This window comes from Engraulis encrasicolus, chromosome 7 (genome assembly GCF_034702125.1).
Source record: "Engraulis encrasicolus isolate BLACKSEA-1 chromosome 7, IST_EnEncr_1.0, whole genome shotgun sequence".
In the NCBI taxonomy this organism is placed as follows: domain Eukaryota; kingdom Metazoa; phylum Chordata; class Actinopteri; order Clupeiformes; family Engraulidae; genus Engraulis; species Engraulis encrasicolus.
The window spans coordinates 53,760,257-53,778,733 of NC_085863.1; the positions used below are offsets into that span (position 1 = coordinate 53,760,257).

General features: G+C 42.7%; 2 protein-coding genes across 2 annotated transcripts; both read right to left on the minus strand.

Annotated features, from left to right (window-relative positions):
* Window positions 1-2,362: 2,362 nt before the first annotated feature.
* Window positions 2,363-8,045, minus strand: layna (layilin a). Its single transcript, XM_063202652.1, has 8 exons — window positions 7,802-8,045; window positions 7,507-7,527; window positions 6,976-7,273; window positions 6,548-6,705; window positions 6,044-6,088; window positions 4,881-4,961; window positions 4,649-4,751; window positions 2,363-4,285 (listed from the first exon to the last, which is right to left on the minus strand). The coding sequence occupies exons 1-8, from the start codon at window positions 7,872-7,874 to the stop codon at window positions 3,925-3,927; spliced, it is 1,140 nt and encodes a 379-aa protein (XP_063058722.1). The 5' UTR covers window positions 7,875-8,045; the 3' UTR covers window positions 2,363-3,924.
* Window positions 8,046-9,740: 1,695 nt separating this feature from the next.
* Window positions 9,741-16,941, minus strand: hoatz (HOATZ cilia and flagella associated protein). The gene is made up of 6 exons (XM_063202653.1): window positions 16,661-16,941; window positions 16,523-16,555; window positions 16,347-16,417; window positions 12,837-12,896; window positions 11,957-12,009; window positions 9,741-9,950 (listed from the first exon to the last, which is right to left on the minus strand). Exons 1-6 carry the CDS (start codon window positions 16,860-16,862, stop codon window positions 9,860-9,862), a joined length of 510 nt encoding a protein of 169 aa, XP_063058723.1. The 5' UTR covers window positions 16,863-16,941; the 3' UTR covers window positions 9,741-9,859.
* Between the last annotated feature and the right edge of the window lie 1,536 nt (window positions 16,942-18,477).

An 18,477-nucleotide genomic window follows, 5' to 3' on the forward strand; every position in this document is an offset into this window, starting at 1 on the left:
TTCGCCATTTTTTTTGTCTTCTCTTCAAACTTGCTTTTTTCCCCCAAATGTGTTGGCATTCAATAGGAAAGTAAATGGTTAGTTGGTTATTTTGCATTTTTAAATATATTTTGCATTTTAAAAGGAGACATTTGTTACCAGACATTTTTAATGCAGAAGATAATATTTATTAAAAGATATTTTTGGATATTTTAAAAGATACTTTTAGGCACATGCAGCAATTCTATGCCACTACTTGTATGTTTGACAAGCTGAAAACCGATTCGCTGTTCTGAGGGTTTGCTTATGGCTTAGGTCTGATGCCCTATTAGGCTTCAAGAAATGTATGGAGCTGGATCAGACACATCCAATGAAAAACAGGTTTTACTGAGACCTACCTCTTACCCTATTACATTACATTTAGAAGACACTTTCATCCAAATCAACCTATAAAGAGGACATGCTGTATAGGCGAGTAGGGAGTGTTCTACATTACTTGTATACTGGTGTACTCTGTGCTAACCCCTTACTATACTTGTTTGAATTTCCTCCTTGTAAGTCTCTGTGGTCAAAAGCGTCTGCTGATGTAATGTCATGTGATGTGGGGTGAATAGAGTACTGCAGAATACAAGTAATGTAATTAAAGAATACAAAGATTTCCCAATGTAAAGATGAAATGTAAAGTAGAAAGGGGACTTGGAACTGGTAATCTGGCAAACAAGGCATTTCATGGTGGGTCAGCAGTCCTCGGGAGCCAAACTATTTGGGTCTTTTTGTATTTTCGAGGAGACTGGCTCACACCAGCCCTGCTAGAGAGCCACCTGAATGAAGCCCCTGTAGTCAATTCTGTAAAAGGTGTTTTTCACATTCTTTAGCTCTAAACTTCCCAGATAGCGACTGACCAAAACAATCAAGAGGTGTTTTACCCTCTACAGATGGCAAGTAAAAGCTAGAGAAGCACCTTAGGTGGTTATGCACAATCATCCCTTGAAATATATGTAATGTAAATGATTGGAAAGATGTATGATCAGTGAAGAGATCATATTTCTGTGGTACCAAATATATGTAGGAAAATAGAAATGCTACTGTATTTTGTATCTAGCCAGCTAATGAAAATTCAACTTGATCTCCGGAATTCCGTGCTCCTGACACGGATGTTTGGGACACAAAATCCGTGTCAGTTTCACAGATTTTGCCAAAATTCTGTGCTCCTGTGCACGGAATTGTTTTCTGTGATGGACACATGGAAGTGCTCTCTCTATACTCCCACAGCTCTATGTTTCCACAGTCTTGTGTTTTCTCAGGTTTTTTCTCATTTCAAATATTTTTTCTCAAAAACTTTTCTTACTGACAGGTTCTTGTTTGGGATAGGCACAGCTAGTATTCTTTCGTTCATTTCATTATATTCTTTCTATCAACCAACTGGAAAAGGTATTTCTCAAAAATATGTCTTTAATGACAGGTTAAGGTTAGGGAATGTTTTGGTCAAGGCACAACTGAAAATGCTATAGCGTTATTTTGTTTGGGATTAGCATTTGGTATGTATTTTCTAATGATAGAGTTAACACAGTGCTGTGGGAATATAGAAAGCACTTCCATGTGTCCATCACGGAAAACAATTCCGTGTCCAGGAGCACGGAATTTTGGCAAAATCCGTGAAACTGACACGGATTTCGTGTCCCAAACATCCGTGTCCAGGAGCACGGAATTCTGGAGATCAGGCTGTAACATTAGTCACTCTCCTTGATACTTACTGTGCAGCACTTTTCAGGCACCTGCTTTAAGTGGCTTCTAAACATTGGCAGTGACCAGGGTCGCTGACAGCTTTGGCTGGGCCCAGGACAAAGTTCTCTGAAAGGGCCCCCCACCCAATACATTCAATTTAATGAGGACCCAATGATGCCCCATGTCCCTGACCCCTTTGTCCCCCCTGGTCAGCATCCCTGGCAATGACCATAATCTACTCTCTTGGTCTAATCTGTCATGAAATGTGTAGTTTGGATGCATTTTAGACATTTTCATAATACAGAGTATGTTTTTTTAATTTACCATGTGCTGAAAATGCTAGCACAACCATACATTTAACCATTTATGTAATATATGACCACCATATCCAATTAAGATGTGCAACATTGTGACATCAACTCCTCTGAAAATGTATGGGACAGAAAAATACTACTAATTAATTATACTGTAGTTAGCACTAATAATTAATGCACCTATTAATGTCTTTGAATTTCCGCATCGGGAGATATTGACTATGCAGTTTATCTCTTGGCCACCTCGTGTGGGACATTATATTTTTTGTAGTTATGGTGGTTTGATCATTCAATAAAACTCAGACACATCTTAGACACTTAGTACAGCTTTTCATAATCTTCTTGGATTGACCTTTTAATGAAGGTTCCACCCTGTATCAGTGTGAGTAAAATGGTCAGCCTGGATCACCTTAACATCTTCATCATGCTTTTCACTTCATACTCTACACATGAATCTTGCAATATACAAAAAAATTACAAAACACTTGTTTACCTGCGTAACACATCATCAGTTTCCATTTGCATTGTAAATGGACATCATTATTATTAGCCTTTTTGTGTTGACTTGTCATTCATTAACCTGATTCTGTTAGTTTTCCTTGACATGACAAAACACATTCCAGAGTAAGGCAAAGCAGCAAGTACCTCAGGATCAATATCTCAGGCAATGGCAATCCAATCAATGGCAATCTGCAGAGGGCAGAGGTCTCTACCGCCCCCCGCCCGCCCCTGCAATAACAGTCCCCACTAAAGCAGCATTAGGAGAGCATGCAAATGCACCTGCAGATGCACACACAGTCGTCGTTGAGTTCAATTTGGTTTTAGCTGATCCATTAAGAGAAACAGGAAATTAGAAGTGGACCTTAACAAGCTTCTTGGAAACAGGAAATTGGAAGTGGACCTTAACAAGCTTCTTGGTAAATTATAAGAAGGCTTCTGCCTTCTTGGTAAATGTTGGTCTCTTAAACACAATATTGTGTAGGTTGGCGTGTAATTATATTGAACAGGCGTTATTGGTGTAATACAAATGCATTCTACAACAATGAACAATTCTGTAACTTTCTTCAAAACCCTAATTCTCCACAGATATCACACAACCTCTAACATTAGCTGAATGTCTTCAGACTAGAGGCATTCTGTTTCACACCAGTTGACACTCAGATCCTCTTGAAAGTCCTTGCTTAGAGAGATATTTCATACACTTGAGTACCACTACTGCTGAGAGAATACTGACAGAGAGTTCTATTGATACATGATATCATTCCGACACGTCATTTGTTGACTCCTTGACCAGGCAGAAATATTTGACACCAAGGGTATGGATATGATATTTCAAACTGCCACTGCACTCAAACCCATACGCTTGCGGCGACATGACATCACTGACGGTTAGGTTTAGGCCAGTGTCTGAGTCTAAGGTGACCGTGTCAGCATGACATGTGATGGGTACACCCTCTTCATCCAACATTGCCACCTGGTCAAGAATCGTCAAGAAAACACGCCAGGGATATGAGAGTGAGTTGATGAGCACTTTGAGGTTTCAAGTCTCTTCATGCAGCCAAAGGATGGGGGGAGTCCCATGCTTCTGGTCTGCCATCTCCACTGTGCAGTCACTTGGTCAGCAGCACAATATCATGGGAGAGCAGGGGACAGATGTTCATTGAAATGCATGCAGATACCGTAACTCCAGGATGATACCTTTGATACAACCAGGACATGATCAGTGGGATAGTAAGAGGCATATCAACGCTCAGTGTTGAGATCGCTAAAAGACAGGCTGTGTGGAGTGAGGGTGGTTTCGAGGGGTTGGGTGGATATGAGGAGCAAGCCCTTACTAGTCAGCACAAAGTGGCAGTTAGTTGGTCACGGGACGGAGGGCAAAGGCTGGAGGAGTCTCTCATCTCAGTCAGTAGCCGTACATGTCGCTGTCCAACCAGGCAGTGTCGCGGTGGTACCGGCCGCTACCGCGCAGCTGGCACATGTCATACATGTCATTGGTCACAAAGCCGCTCTCTGTGCTGGCCAGGGTCACGAAGCCGCTCTCCGTGTCGCGGCCGGCCAGGTTGTCGTAGTCGCCGGGCGGCGTGTCCGGCGAGGAGCCCAGGAAGGAGGTGTTCTTGATGTCGGGACGCGTCCCCGAGGTCAGGTCCACTTCATGCTGCTTCCGGATGACGTTGTAGACGTCCTGGTTGGGGCTGTCGCACAGGTCTGCCGAGACCCAGTAGCCCGGCTCCTTGGTGCAGGGGGTCTCGGTGCGATCCTTGCTCCTGCAATATGTGGAAAAGGTTTCATATGAGGTTTTAAATAACGACCGTTATCTTCTTCTAGACCAGTGATTCTCAAACTGTGGGCTGGTGGGCCCTGAAAGTATTTTAAGTGGGCCTTGAAGTCTTTTGTTTTGGGGCCTCAATGGTGGAATAGGTTGGGACCCCAGTTCTAGACAAAAGGTAATTTCATACGCAGGATCCATGTATCATAGAGAAAACCGTTCAAAATCATTTCACATGCAAGATCAATGAATCATAGAGGAAAACGGTGAAAAAAGGGATTGTTTTGCCTGCTCATCAGAGGGTGCATTTGGAAATATGCAAATGAATGAATGTATGAATGAATGAATCTATGAATCTTACCTCTTTGTGAGAAGCTTGAAGCAAAAGACTCCAGATGCCACGATCAGGAGTAGGAGCAGGGGGATGGTTGGCAGAATGATGTAGGCAATATTTACACTATTGTCTGGAACAAATAGCGTTTTAAACCCATAAGCTTACAATATGTAGCTGTTTGACAATACAATTATGGAATAATATATGAAAAAATATATATTGTGAATATTATATTGTATTTACACAGTTTTTTCAATACCTGGGTTTGGAGATACAACAACCTTCATCCCTTCTGTGTTTTGCGTCACAGGAGTATACCTGGGAGATGGCTTTGGAGCACCTGTCGTAAAAGAAACAATATATAAACCTTTTAGTCATTGAACAGTAATATTAATATATATATAATGTTAATATTAATCCCCCTGGGGATTAATAAAGTTACTCTACTACTACTCTACTACTAACAGTAAGAAATACAGGAAGCTGGCCAACCGGTAGGGCACTGGTCTACCATGCGGCTGACCCGGGTTCGATTCCCGGCCCGGGTCCTTTGCCGGCCCTTCCCCGTCTCTCTCTCTCCCCGCTCACTTCCTGTCACCACCTTCACTGTCCTATCCTAAATAAAGACCAAAAAATGTCTTTAAAGAAAAAAAGAAAGACAGGAAGCTACTAATTGAAGTGTCCCTGACTCCCGGTGCCACAGTCAATGAAATCAATGAGCCCAACAGCCAACAGTGAGCCTCTGGCCATGGTTTTTCAAGATTTTAATTTTCCTCCATATTAAGGCGCCGAAGGCCATCTCCAAAGGTTCTGAAATTGCTTAGTCAGGCCCTCCACAAGCTTCTGTTCAATTGTCATTTCCCTACACATTACGCCTGGGCCTGATCTCAGTGGACATGATGTCACGGGAGGCCCCAAACTGTATGCAAGTGTTTCTCAAAAGGGGCTCATGACTCGTTGAGAAGGATGCAGTGGAGAGAGGGGGGCTCAATTAAAATTGGGGGGGCATTAGTATATATATATATAATGTATTTATTTATTTATATATATATATATATATATTTATTTATTTTTTATATAATTTTTTTAATAGTAGGGAGCATTGGCGAGCTTATGATGAGGTGAGATCAAGGAGGTGTTGGGAGGTTTAGGATGAGAACAAGGGGGTGTTCAAAAAAGGTTGCGAACTACTGACATGGGTGGTGGGGATGGGGGGACTGTAGTCTGGCTGTTGGCTGGTAGATTGACAATAGAACATAACACATGTTTCAGTCAAACATCAGCTAGTACTAAGGTGTAAGACCAGGCTATGAATTGCTGTCAAAGTAATTAATCCAACTTTTTTTCCTCAACAAAATATCGGGTCAGATTCCAATGTATGTGTTACTAAAATTCCAGCCAGGTTTTTCAATTGGCATTTACCTGGAGCAGAGTCATTTCCTGATGGGGTAGGCCCAGGAGAGATATCTGAAATCATAGCACAAAACAACATTTTTGCTGTATTTTTATACACAGATGTGGAGGCAATGGTTGGTAATACTTCATTTTAAGGGGTCTTTAATTACAGTGTATTTAGCCATTAGGTACAGTGGAATAATTGGTGTAATAACATGTAAGTACAACTGTCGTACACATTATTACATTCTACTCAGAGCGGGTATTTTTTGTGTATCTACATACCAAGGGTGCCTTGGGTCTTAGTTCAGCCCTTTACCTCCCTGGAAGAATTCAAGACTTTGGAAAGTATTATAAAAAAACACTTCATCGTACATTGTGGTCATTATTATCATGATGGTATGTACTGTAGATACAGAAAACATGGGATAGCATGTAGGCCTACTGTACTTACATGTTATTACACCACTTGTAATACAAATCCCAATAGTTACCCAATAGTTCAATATGGTGGTTGGTGCATGGACCCACCTTTAGTGTACTTGCAGATGAAGTTGTTCTTTGTCTCGCAGTTGTCGTCATTCCACTGGAACATGTAGAGGCCTCCAAGGCCCGGGGGAGCGGAGGGCTGGTGGTACATCACCACACACACCTCATAGCCACACGATGGCTCATCCCAATGCCAGTTCCTGAGGAGGTTAACAGCAAAGTGCATGTCTTTACAATTTAATTGTACATGTTCCATCAATTTGCATTCCTGAGCCAATTCCCAAATGGATAGCAGGCAGCAACAGCCATTCATGGGAAATAATCATGGAACTGACAGGATTAAGAAATAGTTTAAACTATTTATGACCATTGTTTTGTTTGTTTGGGTGTTCTACAATCAAGCTAAACCAGTGTAAGGACCCATTACCCGTGATCTGTAATAGAGATCCAGTAGAGATCACTGCCCATACCTGAATCGAGAATGGCTTCCATCGAGCCAGTAGTACTGAGATGGGCAGTCAGCACTGGTCACTTCGTAACCCTCATTTCGCCGCAGCCCGATCCAGAAGTCTCCATCCGCGGCCCGCAGCTCCTGGACAAAGTTCTTGATCAGCTCCTGCTCCTGCTCGGACTCGATGCTGAGCAACTCTCCTCCATCACTCCGACAGGCGCGGCTCGCCTCCTCAAAGTTCACTTTGCGTCTGCTGTCCTGGAAGTAGGCGATTTTATAGCACGGACGATCCGTCCCGCGTCGGCATATCCGTTGTCCTTTACGCACAATGAAAGGAGAATCCGTATCTTAGAAAAAGACTGTGGGCAATGGACTACTGACAACAGTTGATTTTCTGGCAAAACGGATTGACATGGCCTTTAAAATATGAGGTCTAGGGTGACTTTCACGAGCTATTTATTTAGGACATTTAATTTAATATGAAAATACACTGTCAAATACGTTTGGAAAATTATAAGGAGAATGAAGAGAAATAATAAATGACACATACCTCTTGGTTCATAGAAGTCTGCTAGTGATATAAAAAAGAATGGTCATGCCAGATTAAAAAGAGAATATTTTTTAAATAATAATTACTTACAAACACATGCACACAGATTATGCGTAAAGGTTTGGAAAAAGAACGCTTTAGCTAATACTACTTGTTGATTAAAAAGGCATATTCTTTCAATTCAGTAGAAACTCGTGAAAGTTAATATGTTGTGTATGCCTTTTTCCGTGCACAATAGGCTAATTTACAACACATTAATTATTCGCAAACAACAAATGAGCATAGAAGATCTTACCACTGAATATCTTTGATGCGGAGGCTGATAGACTGCAGAGAAACGCTGAACAAAAGATGGCCAGAAAATCCATTTCTCTTACTTTCTCATGATCATTTTTTGCCAACAACAATGCAAGTCCTCGATGTTGATATAACGCGTATCCACTACAACAAAAACCCTCTATCCAAGTTGGAAAATGTTCCAAATGTAGACACCGTTGAGAGGACAGTTCAGTAGCGCGCTGCTGGTTGGCATGTTGTCAGCAGTCCATTCCAGACTGGAGTGGGGCGCGGGAGAGAGGGCTAGAGTCGGCGTGCATGACGTTAAGACCACCAAGCTATTATCAATAGCTCAGATAACTGGACAGCGGGCTACTGTAGGCAAGACAATACCCTATTTGTCATGTACAGCATTGCCTCTTCTGCAAGCAAGAAGTGCACACATTGCAACAGAAGCAAAGCTTGTTGGGATGTAATATTTATTTCATTTGGGCAGAATTAGACACACACACACACACACACACACACACACACACACGTATAACAGACTAAATATGACATATTACCCAACATGTTACCACAGTTGATGCACCACAACAATGTTTTTTCATTTATTTAAAAAAACAAAAAAGTACTCTGATCTGACAGTGCACAACTGTATACAGGCCTATATCCATGTCGGTTTACTTAGCAAAACTCCAAGTCTACTGTAGGCTCCTAACATTCTGTATCTCCTCCTCTTGGTCTGGTGATAAGGTCTCAGGGCCAGGGGCAGGGGCAGGTGCAGACGTCTCCCTGCAGAGAAAACAGGTAAAAGTTGGAGTTTTTTTGGAGAGTCACATGGAATAATAATAAAAAAAAATCTTACGTGTAGGCCTACATGAAGTATTCAAAGAGTTCAAGGTGTCAAGGAGATCAAGGTGCTCATGAAGAGTTAAAAACGTTGGAAACATTTCAGAGAGAATATTGAGACAAAGGTCATTTAGCCAAGCCAAATGCAACTTAGATGTCCTTTACATCTGGCATCACTATTAGGTTAGGTTGTCTGACATGTAGCCCACAGGTTGCCGGTTAAACTCCTGACCCACCAGGTTGGTGGGGGGAGTAAATAACCAGTGCTCTCCCCCATCCTCCTTCATGACTGAGGTACCCTGAGCATGGTACCGTCCCGCCGCACGGCTCCCTTTTAAGGCACCATTGGGGGCTTCCCATTTGCACGGGTGAGGCATGAATGCAATTTCGTTGTGTGCTGTGCTCACTTGTGTGCTGGAGTGCTGTGTCACAATGACAATGGGAGTTGGAGTTTCCGAGTTGGACTTTCACTCTTCACTTTCATTTATGACAACCAAGGCTTAGCCCACTGTGTATGCTATTGCTTGCCCCTTTTGCATCAATTGTGTGTTTTAGTTAGAGAAAACGCCCAGTTTCAACTCAGGTGCTATTGGCTGATTTATTGTCATTTAGCGAGCTACGTTAATGCTACTGATACTATTTCAGCATATCATCTCCTAAAATTAGACACAATGTATCATGGAAAAGAAAACAACTTATAAATCTGTGGCTAAAGAAAGGCTGAATGGCCCATGAATCTAGCTTGTAAGGGGAAAGTTAATGTCAAGCCCTGATGACAAGATCTGGGTCTATAAACCATAGCGCCCAGAAGTCCAGCCACAACCCTGGTGTACTAATACCTTTTCAGTTTTCTAAAAGCCTCTGGCCTACTTAAGCCCCTTACGTAGCCTGTAGATCTCGTATTGACTCGCCAGTGTTGGACAGAAATAAAGAGTTTTGGTCTGAAAGCAATGAACTAATCCATGACCGAAGCTAGTAAACTACTGTCCACTGTCTCGTGCCTTCGATTACAGTAAAACAAATACACACACACACACACACACACACACACACACACACACGTATAACAGACTAAATATGACATATTACCCAACATGTTACCACAGTTGAAGTAACCACAACAATGTTTCATTTATTTAAAAAAACAAAAAAGTACTCTGATCTGACAGTGCACAACTGTATACAGGCCTATATCCATGTCGGTTTACTTAGCAAAACTCCAAGTCTACTGTAGGCTCCTAACATTCTGTATCTCCTCCTCTTGGTCTGGTGATAAGGTCTCAGGGCCAGGGGCAGGGGCAGGTGCAGACGTCTCCCTGCAGAGAAAACAGGTAAAAGTTGGAGTTTTTTTGGAGAGTCACATGGAATAATAATTTAAAAAAATCTTACGTGTAGGCCTACATGAAGTATTCAAAGAGTTCAAGGTGTCAAGGAGATCAAGGTGCTCATGAAGAGTTAAAAACGTTGGAAACATTTCAGAGAGAATATTGAGACAAAGGTCATTTAGCCAAGCCAAATGCAACTTAGATGTCCTTTACATCTGGCATCACTATTAGGTTAGGTTGTCTGACTTGTAGCCCACAGGTTGCCGGTTAAACTCCTGACCCACCAGGTTGGTGGGGGGAGTAAATAACCAGTGCTCTCCCCCATCCTCCTCCATGACTGAGGTACCCTGAGCATGGTACCGTCCCGCCGCACTGCTCCCTTTTAAGGCACCATTGGGGGCTTCCCATTTGCACGGGTGAGGCATGAATGCAATTTCGTTGTGTGCTGTGTTCACTTGTGTGCTGGAGTGCTGTGTCACTCACAATGACAATGGGAGTTGGCGTTTCCGAGTTGGACTTTCACTCTTCACTTTCATTTATGACAACCAAGGCTTAGCCCACTGTGTATGCTATTGCTTGCCCCTTTTGCATCAATTGTGTGTTTTAGTTAGAAAAAACGCCCAGTTTCAACTCAGGTGCTATTGGCTGATTTATTGTCATTTAGCGAGCTACGTTAATGCTACTGATACTATTTCAGCATATCATCTCCTAAAATTAGACACAATGTATCATGGAAAAGAAAACAACTTATAAATCTGTGGCTAAAGAAAGGCTGAATGGCCCATGAATCTAGCTTGTAAGGGGAAAGTTAATGTCAAGCCCTGATGACAAGATCTGGGTCTATAAACCATAGCGCCCAGAAGTCCAGCCACAACCCTGGTGTACTAATACCTTTTCAGTTTTCTAAAAGCCTCTGGCCTACTTAAGCCCCTTACGTAGCCTGTAGATCTCGTATTGACTCGCCAGTGTTGGACAGAAATAAAGAGTTTTGGTCTGAAAGCAATGAACTAATCCATGACCGAAGCTAGTAAACTACTGTCCACTGTCTCGTGCCTTCGATTACAGTAAAACAAATAACATGCTGTGAAAGCTTTCTTTCATTTAATGCGGGGTGTTTCGGCCCGCTCGGAACTCTGGGCTATACAATATACAATTCCACAGGAAAGGGCAAGTGTGCATATATCCTACAAATGGCAACTATTGTGCCCACATGCATTTACATACAGCATTTGATAAGACATACCAAAAGTAACTGTATGGACATTTCAGCCTCCAGCGGCTGAGCTGATCATCAAGCAATAATGGCCAGTTTGTGTTTTATTTCTGCTGCTTTGCAATTGTATGGCGATATGGGAGTATCATTGAGCCTTTACAACAAAAACACAGACTTTACTTCCTCCAAGATGCATGTCAAAGCATATAGCTCTGCATGGTCTAATATACATGTAATGAGCCTTTTCCTTGTGCACCTTTGATTCAATGCATTAAATACAGGTATAAATAGCATCCAGTGGCATACATATAAACTTTCATACCATTATTTTTTATGGAAGTAGTCTTGTTATTTATAGTAATTTATATCTACTTCACTTCAAAACTGAACTTGTGTAATGTAATTGTGGAAAGGGCTCATCGTGCACAAACGGCAGGCAAGCAACAAGGTCACAACCCTGGGAAGCAGAGAAAGCATTATTCGGCCTCCTATCCTTAATTTGCAGTGATTGATGCCGGCTAAATCAGCAAAAATAGTTTACCCCTCCCAGTTTTCCTGCCTGTAAATTATTGCCTCAGCTACAGTTGCTGCTTCCAAGATCAATACCTTAGCCCTGGCATCTGCTATCACTTCCTGCATTTGTAAACATTCCAGCATCATACAGTTACTGCAACAAGGCCATGAATAAAAAACAGTGCTTACACTGGGGTCTGATGTGTTACAATTAGTCTGAGAACTGATGAATGTGTAGAGAGGAATTCAAACTTTAATAACATGTGCATACCTGTTTTCTTCCTGGCACTGCTTGGGCTTGAAGGGACGAGAAATCAGTTCTCTCTGTTAACGACAATAACAATATTGAGCTCTTCAACAGAATTTTTCTATCATTACTATGCAGGGTTAAATATGGGATAGGAACCCCCTTGAATACAATTTTGCATCAAGCTTGCCAAATGCACCGTGTTGCATTTTGTGTACTTGGCAAATGTGCTATGGCTACAGGGATACACCTGTTTTTGCTTATGTCCACTCTTCTGCCACCCTTGTTAATTAAGGCAATAACAATGGGGAGACATTTCATTTTCGCCTTTCACTGTGTAGAGGTAAATTTCATGAGCATGCAGTTCACGTCTGGGCTCTGGCGGATGACAAGCCTTCTGCTGACCCTCATGGCCACCCCTCTCCGGTCCCCAGAGACGTACGAGTGGTCACTAAAGCAAGGGAGGGAGTGCCCTGAACTGCCCCTCCCCCCACACACACACCGTCCATCCCATCCACTCCCTCCCTCCTTCCCTCGCCTGCTCCCAGAAGTGCTGAGGCTCTGGGGGAAAAGTGCTGAGGGGTACAGAGAGAGAGGGAGAGAGGGAGCACTTTAATGGATAGAGGGGAAATAAAGCACTTGGCTGTCCGAGGCCCACTATTCTTCCCGTCCAAGTTTCAAATGGCCGGATTAGCCCTGCTGCATGGGAGATAACTCAGCCTCATCAAGACACCAAGGCATCAATGTTTGTGTGTGGACGGCGCATCTTTAATCCCCCGATCAGTTTCTCAGTACTGGTTTTGAAGTGAGCACAGAGAAAACATATCATTGTTGTTCACATCACTGATCATGTTTCGGTTTCAATTTAGTTTGCAACATTTTTAAATCATATTTTAAATCTTACCTTCATTCTCTCCTCTCTTTGCTTTTTCAGTAGCATTATGATCTCGTCTCTCCGTTTAGCCTGGATACCAACAATAAAAGCCCATTACAATAGAGCCTTTTGAGCTGAGACATTACATGGTATTAATAATTAATCCACCATTTATTCCACTGTACTTAATAAGGGAGACACACTACAGAAGTACTCCTACTTTTACTTCATGCACCTCTGCTTTTGAGCCAGATGGAGACATGATTGGTAATGAACAATCACTGGCCATTCCCTTCTGGTTTGCATGGCAGGGAACAGACTTCTTTGTGTAAATGGTTATCACCCCTAGAGCCTGAACACAGCTGTTCGGTCCAAGCCACCAGACAGCAATTACCAAACAAGCCTCATAACTTTGATTTAACACTTGAGGAAATAGGGGACAAGGCTTCCTGCGGTTAGTGCCATTTGATGAAATCCATTACACGTGCTGGCTCAGGCGCATGCCAAGAAGACGTAATTTAACTGGGTTAAGCCAATGTCTGCTGCTGTATTGTTTCAATTTTGGTTTCCTTGATAAAAGGATTTTCACTGTTTTTGTCAACACAAAATATCAACATTTTGACGTGTCCCTTGCAAACTTTTACAACAAATCAGTGATTATATGTTCATTTTTCTTTTCATTTGTCCATGTTCATATATATTAAGGTCTAAGATACATATGCCCATAGAAAGACTGGCAAATGCTTCAGCAAGAAAGAAAACTAAACGTAACCACTCTGAATTGTACAATTTCCCTTAAATGGCCTGATTCAGAGGCTTTCGGGAGAGGGTCATTTACTTAAGAGGAATCTCATCAAATGGATCTTTTCTCCAGAGGCTAATCCATTGCGGAGCTTCCAGGTTGATTACTCTCAGCGAAGAAAAAAAAAGCTGAGAAATGGGAGTGGCAAAAATCTACAGAGCTACACCCCTATGCAATGATGCCGCACCACCAAACATACTACCACAGATTCTCAGAGTATATCCAGTCTCTCTGATACTACAGTATACGAACAAAACAAATATCAGGCCTAGTTCCAGGCGATAACTATTGAGATTAGTTCATCAGTGACAATATGGTCTAGTTACATCAAACAGTTAAGATATTGCTACACTTCATTTCAGTATCAACAATTAATTAAAATAATAAGTCTACATCATCCAGTAGGCTGCTTTTGTATGCATGCGATGCACTCACACAAATCTGTGGACGTATACATTGTGATATATAAACTTGCCTGCATGGCAGAGCACTTAGTAGTTCAAACTCAAAGAACCACCAGCCAGCAGCTGAGCGGGGACCAAGAGCCTAGTGCAAGTGCAGCATCTCCACATCAGACATCTTTTAAAAGGGGGGTATAAAACTGCGGTGGTTACTCATAAAGGCTAGACCCTGCAGAAAGCCAGCAGGCCAGCAGCTGCGGTCAGCATTCTGTGGCGTGGGGCTCTGGCCAGTTTAAAAGAAGATGAGCTGTTTTTTTTGGTCTGACAGTAACCTCGGGTGGGATAAATCAATGCTCCCTTAATTCTCATAACCGCCCCTCTTAGATTAATTGATCGTAGCCTATAGGGCCGGGTGGTGCGGTACCACACCCACTCACCCACCCACCCAGCCCTCCTCTCCTGCCTAACCTGATTAGCCAGTGCGGTTTGTTGGATGGCGGCTCCGAGAGATACACTACAGACACATTCATCACGGTAAGGAGAGCAGCGCGCTACGCAGATGGGGGGGCTACGCAGAGTGTAAGTAAGGGATACTGCCAGGCCGCAGTTCTGTCGAGATGGCCTGCTTCGTCAAAATGAGCTACCAATAGGTTTTTAACATAGATAGCCCAAACCCCAACGCTAACCTTTCGGGGGGTACTGTAGTGCGCTGTAATGGCTTGGGAGCTGAGCTTGATGGGTAGCTCATATTGACATGACAGCCAGACCCCCTGTATAGCATTACAGGATTGGCCACTTCCGTGTCTGTCTGCAGCGAGCAAATGGGAGGATTTATGTCGGCTGAGCATGGGATGAAGCACCCTAAATCAATGCGGGATGCTCTGCTTTGATTTAATTTGGGGGACCTTTAGAGCGTCAGGTGATCGGAGATGTGGGGGGAATCACTCACAGGATTATTGTATTGTGCTGTAAAATAAACCTGCAGTCGGGGATCAGGTGTTGTAAACACTATGATAATCATATTTTTAAAAGTTTAGATGACAGAAAGGTATTGTATCTCAAAGCTGGCAATGATGCTGTACTCTGGTGAATGAAAAGGCCTAGAGCTACAGCACCAAAATCAAACATACCATGACATTTTTATATTTATTTTTTTCCCCGTATCTACATTTTCCAACAGTACTGATTTTATCACTTATTGAATGTGGATGAAATATTACAGTTTTGATTCCACCAATTGACTAATAATCATAGCTGTAAGTGTGTAACTGAGCCTTATTTCTACGTCAACTGTTTTTTTGTGATTAGCTGGCAGGTGCTCATTCATGGCATTAAGCATTTGACAGCCTAAAATTCCTTTAGGCCAAACAGCAATCCCTCTTCTGTCCGCTTTGATGTTAATCATGATAAAATCTAAGGCCTGTAAATAAAGCTTGCCGGACAAAACTACTTTTACGATGACCTCATGGCTGTAATTTATTTGTGTCTCTACCAGGGCTTAAGTGTAGTGTAGTGTACAGAGGAGTAGCACTAATTTAAATAATGCCATTGTTTAAGATGCGAAGCCACACGCCATGGGGCCAACCTCTTATGTCACGTTTAATGCTGCAATTCCAGATCCCGCAGTGATGCTGGGAAATTAATTTTCTTAATGCAGCGTGTAAGCACAGCATTAGGCCTCCCTGTATCTTCCTGCCAGCTCCCCACACCCAGAGCACCCTATTATCTTTAATCATATTTCATCAAAGCATCTATAACGCCACTGCAGCCTGCTGGTGCCTGTGAAACAAGTTTAATGAGTCGGGTCCATAACTGCATAGGTGAGCATGCAGAGGAGAATTTCCCTCCTAAATTATCTCAATTAAAGTGTAAAAAAGTATGATCATGTCACTTCCCCAGACACATCAAAACGCATCATTTTTTGAGTAGGCCTAAGTTTACCTAAATTCTTAACAATGCTTCAATGCAGCTGTTCCCAAACTGGGGGCTCGCAAAGGGGTCACAGCAGAAAAACAGTTTGGAAACCACTGCTTTACTACACAACAATATCTGGCAGCACAGGTAAATTAGGCCTACCCAGATAGACATCATAATACATCCTAATAGGCCTACATGTATATGGGCCTACCTACCTACTAGTACATTCATGTAGGCCTACATTAGACATTAGCCTGGTTTTACCAGACCTGCACCACATTAATTACTTTGTAATTCAAAATGAATGGTCTGGCCTGTCGGGCTACAGAACTCCACTTGGCCTGTACAACCCTCCCATGTCACTGAAGCAACATGCCAATTGTACCATAACATGATGTTATTGTTACAGCTTCATCTCACCATGTCTTTGTATCTTTGTCTGTCCTCCTCCACCTTCTGTTGTGAGACTTTGTCAAACAAGGCATGGTTTTCTGTAATGCAGAACAGAATATGGTATTTTCCTTGTGATGCTAAAACGGGCCTAAATTAGTTTAAAAAGTTGAAACATTAGACAAAGGCCAACCTTGCCAACTCACTTGGTGTGCTGGGCCTGGGTACGGTTTTACAGGCTGCAAAAAATACGCATTTCAGTTAGGGATACTGTACAGCACGACTATCATTTTTTTTTCCAAATAATTATTAAACCATCTAAGGTCACGGATGAACATACTGACATGGATCTTTGGCTACTTTGAGTCGTTGACTGACGTCTGCAGACTCCAGTCGTGACTCTATCGGCGGATGCAGAGCGAGGGAATTCCAGAATGTCTTCGCATATGAGACATCCTCACTAGACGACCCCACAAAAATGGTAAACTGCGCTTCGAAGTCAAGCTTCGGCGCCTCAGCACTGTCCAGTGGTTGGTCAGTTCCCATTACTGTTACAGTTCTTCACTTAGCACGCACGCACTATACCGATCACGCCCAGAGAAGGTAGCTTACAGTGTTGTATGTTACCAAGGAGACGGTGCGTGTGCGCTCCGACCATGGGAGGCGCACGAAGGCGCGCGCGCAGTTAAATGAGCCCATCACGTTCGTTCACAAAATCCTCAAAAAAGAAAACTCTTCGAGACCGTTTTCCATTTCAACAAAAGTATTTTTAATTTACTTTTTAACAGATTTGTTTTTATTATTACTACAATGTACATCAAAGACACATAGCCTACCTAGTCTAACACAAATCCATAAGGCTGTAGACCTTCCAAAGACTAGATAACAGGCGAGCGGGGTAGTATAATCTGCCTGGGTCACCTGGCTGTGAGGTTAGTGATTACTTACAGTATATTTTGTTAATCAGCTAACTTCACTGCCAGGTGGCCACAGGAGAACAGTCTTGGAAACTCACAAACTTTCCTCTCGTTGGCTGCTGATATAGAACTCACACAATTTGACGGTATTGTTCAACTTATTTGCCTTGTACATTGAATGGACATGTGCATGTAGGCTACCATACAGCACAAATACAATAATCTGAATAAATCCCGTATATAGGCCTATTTTTTCACTCATTAAAATACTACACATCAACTAGGCCTACTACACCAAGAGAGTTTTTTTTTTTAAAGGCTACCTGAAAAGATGTAAGAATGGGCTTGTGTCTGATGCAGGCTGTTGTGTTGGCAGTACTGTTAGTGATTGCACGTGAAACTAAACAATCATCTAACTACACTGCCTACAAACCAGCCCCAACATATAGTCCCCATGAAGCAGAAGTAGGGCATAGCAATTCCCAGCCAGTCCCAGGTGTGCGCAAACAAAAGGGAACCAAACTTCTAGGTAAGAAACGATTACCTGTGAACAGGTGTCCAAATGCTGAGTTCATACCACTCCTTGTATTCTGGTCATCTCCGTTTTTGCATCTCCTTCTTTTGAGGCTGTGTTGTTGTTACTGTTTCTGAGGAGTTCTCGCCAGGTGGGGTGGCGAACAGGCATGCCCATGACTCCCTTTCACTGGGTTGTGGTGGAGGCAATAAGGATAATAAAATGACATGCAAAAATACAATGTAGCAAATCAGATGTAGGCTACATTTTCTCAAATTAGTTAGGCTAGTAGTCTGCATACGCCACTTTAGAACCACTACTGAAAGCTAAAGCATTCCCAAGAAGCGGTCTCAATTGAACTGTGGGTTAAATTGAGATGCCGTCAAAGCTCTATTGGAACTCACCTGAAAACGAAACCTCGCTGTCACCTTCTCCAAACACCTGCAGACTGTACTGGAATGCAAGCGGGCATCCTCAGCCTTTATAGCAGCAGCCACCAACTGACAGTTCAAATTCAGCGCCAGCGGAGGCGCGAGCCATTTACAGCGCGAACAGTGGCGCTATTTGGATAGCATTGGCGGCAAAGGGAGCGACATGGGCTATCATCACATCAGTTGCTATACCTGAAGTAATGGAACTGATACGCCAGGTCTGGTTGTATATTCCAGGTTCCAACCACCCAGACATGATTTACTGTCAATGTGAACGTATTTGCGACAAGTGGTAGTGG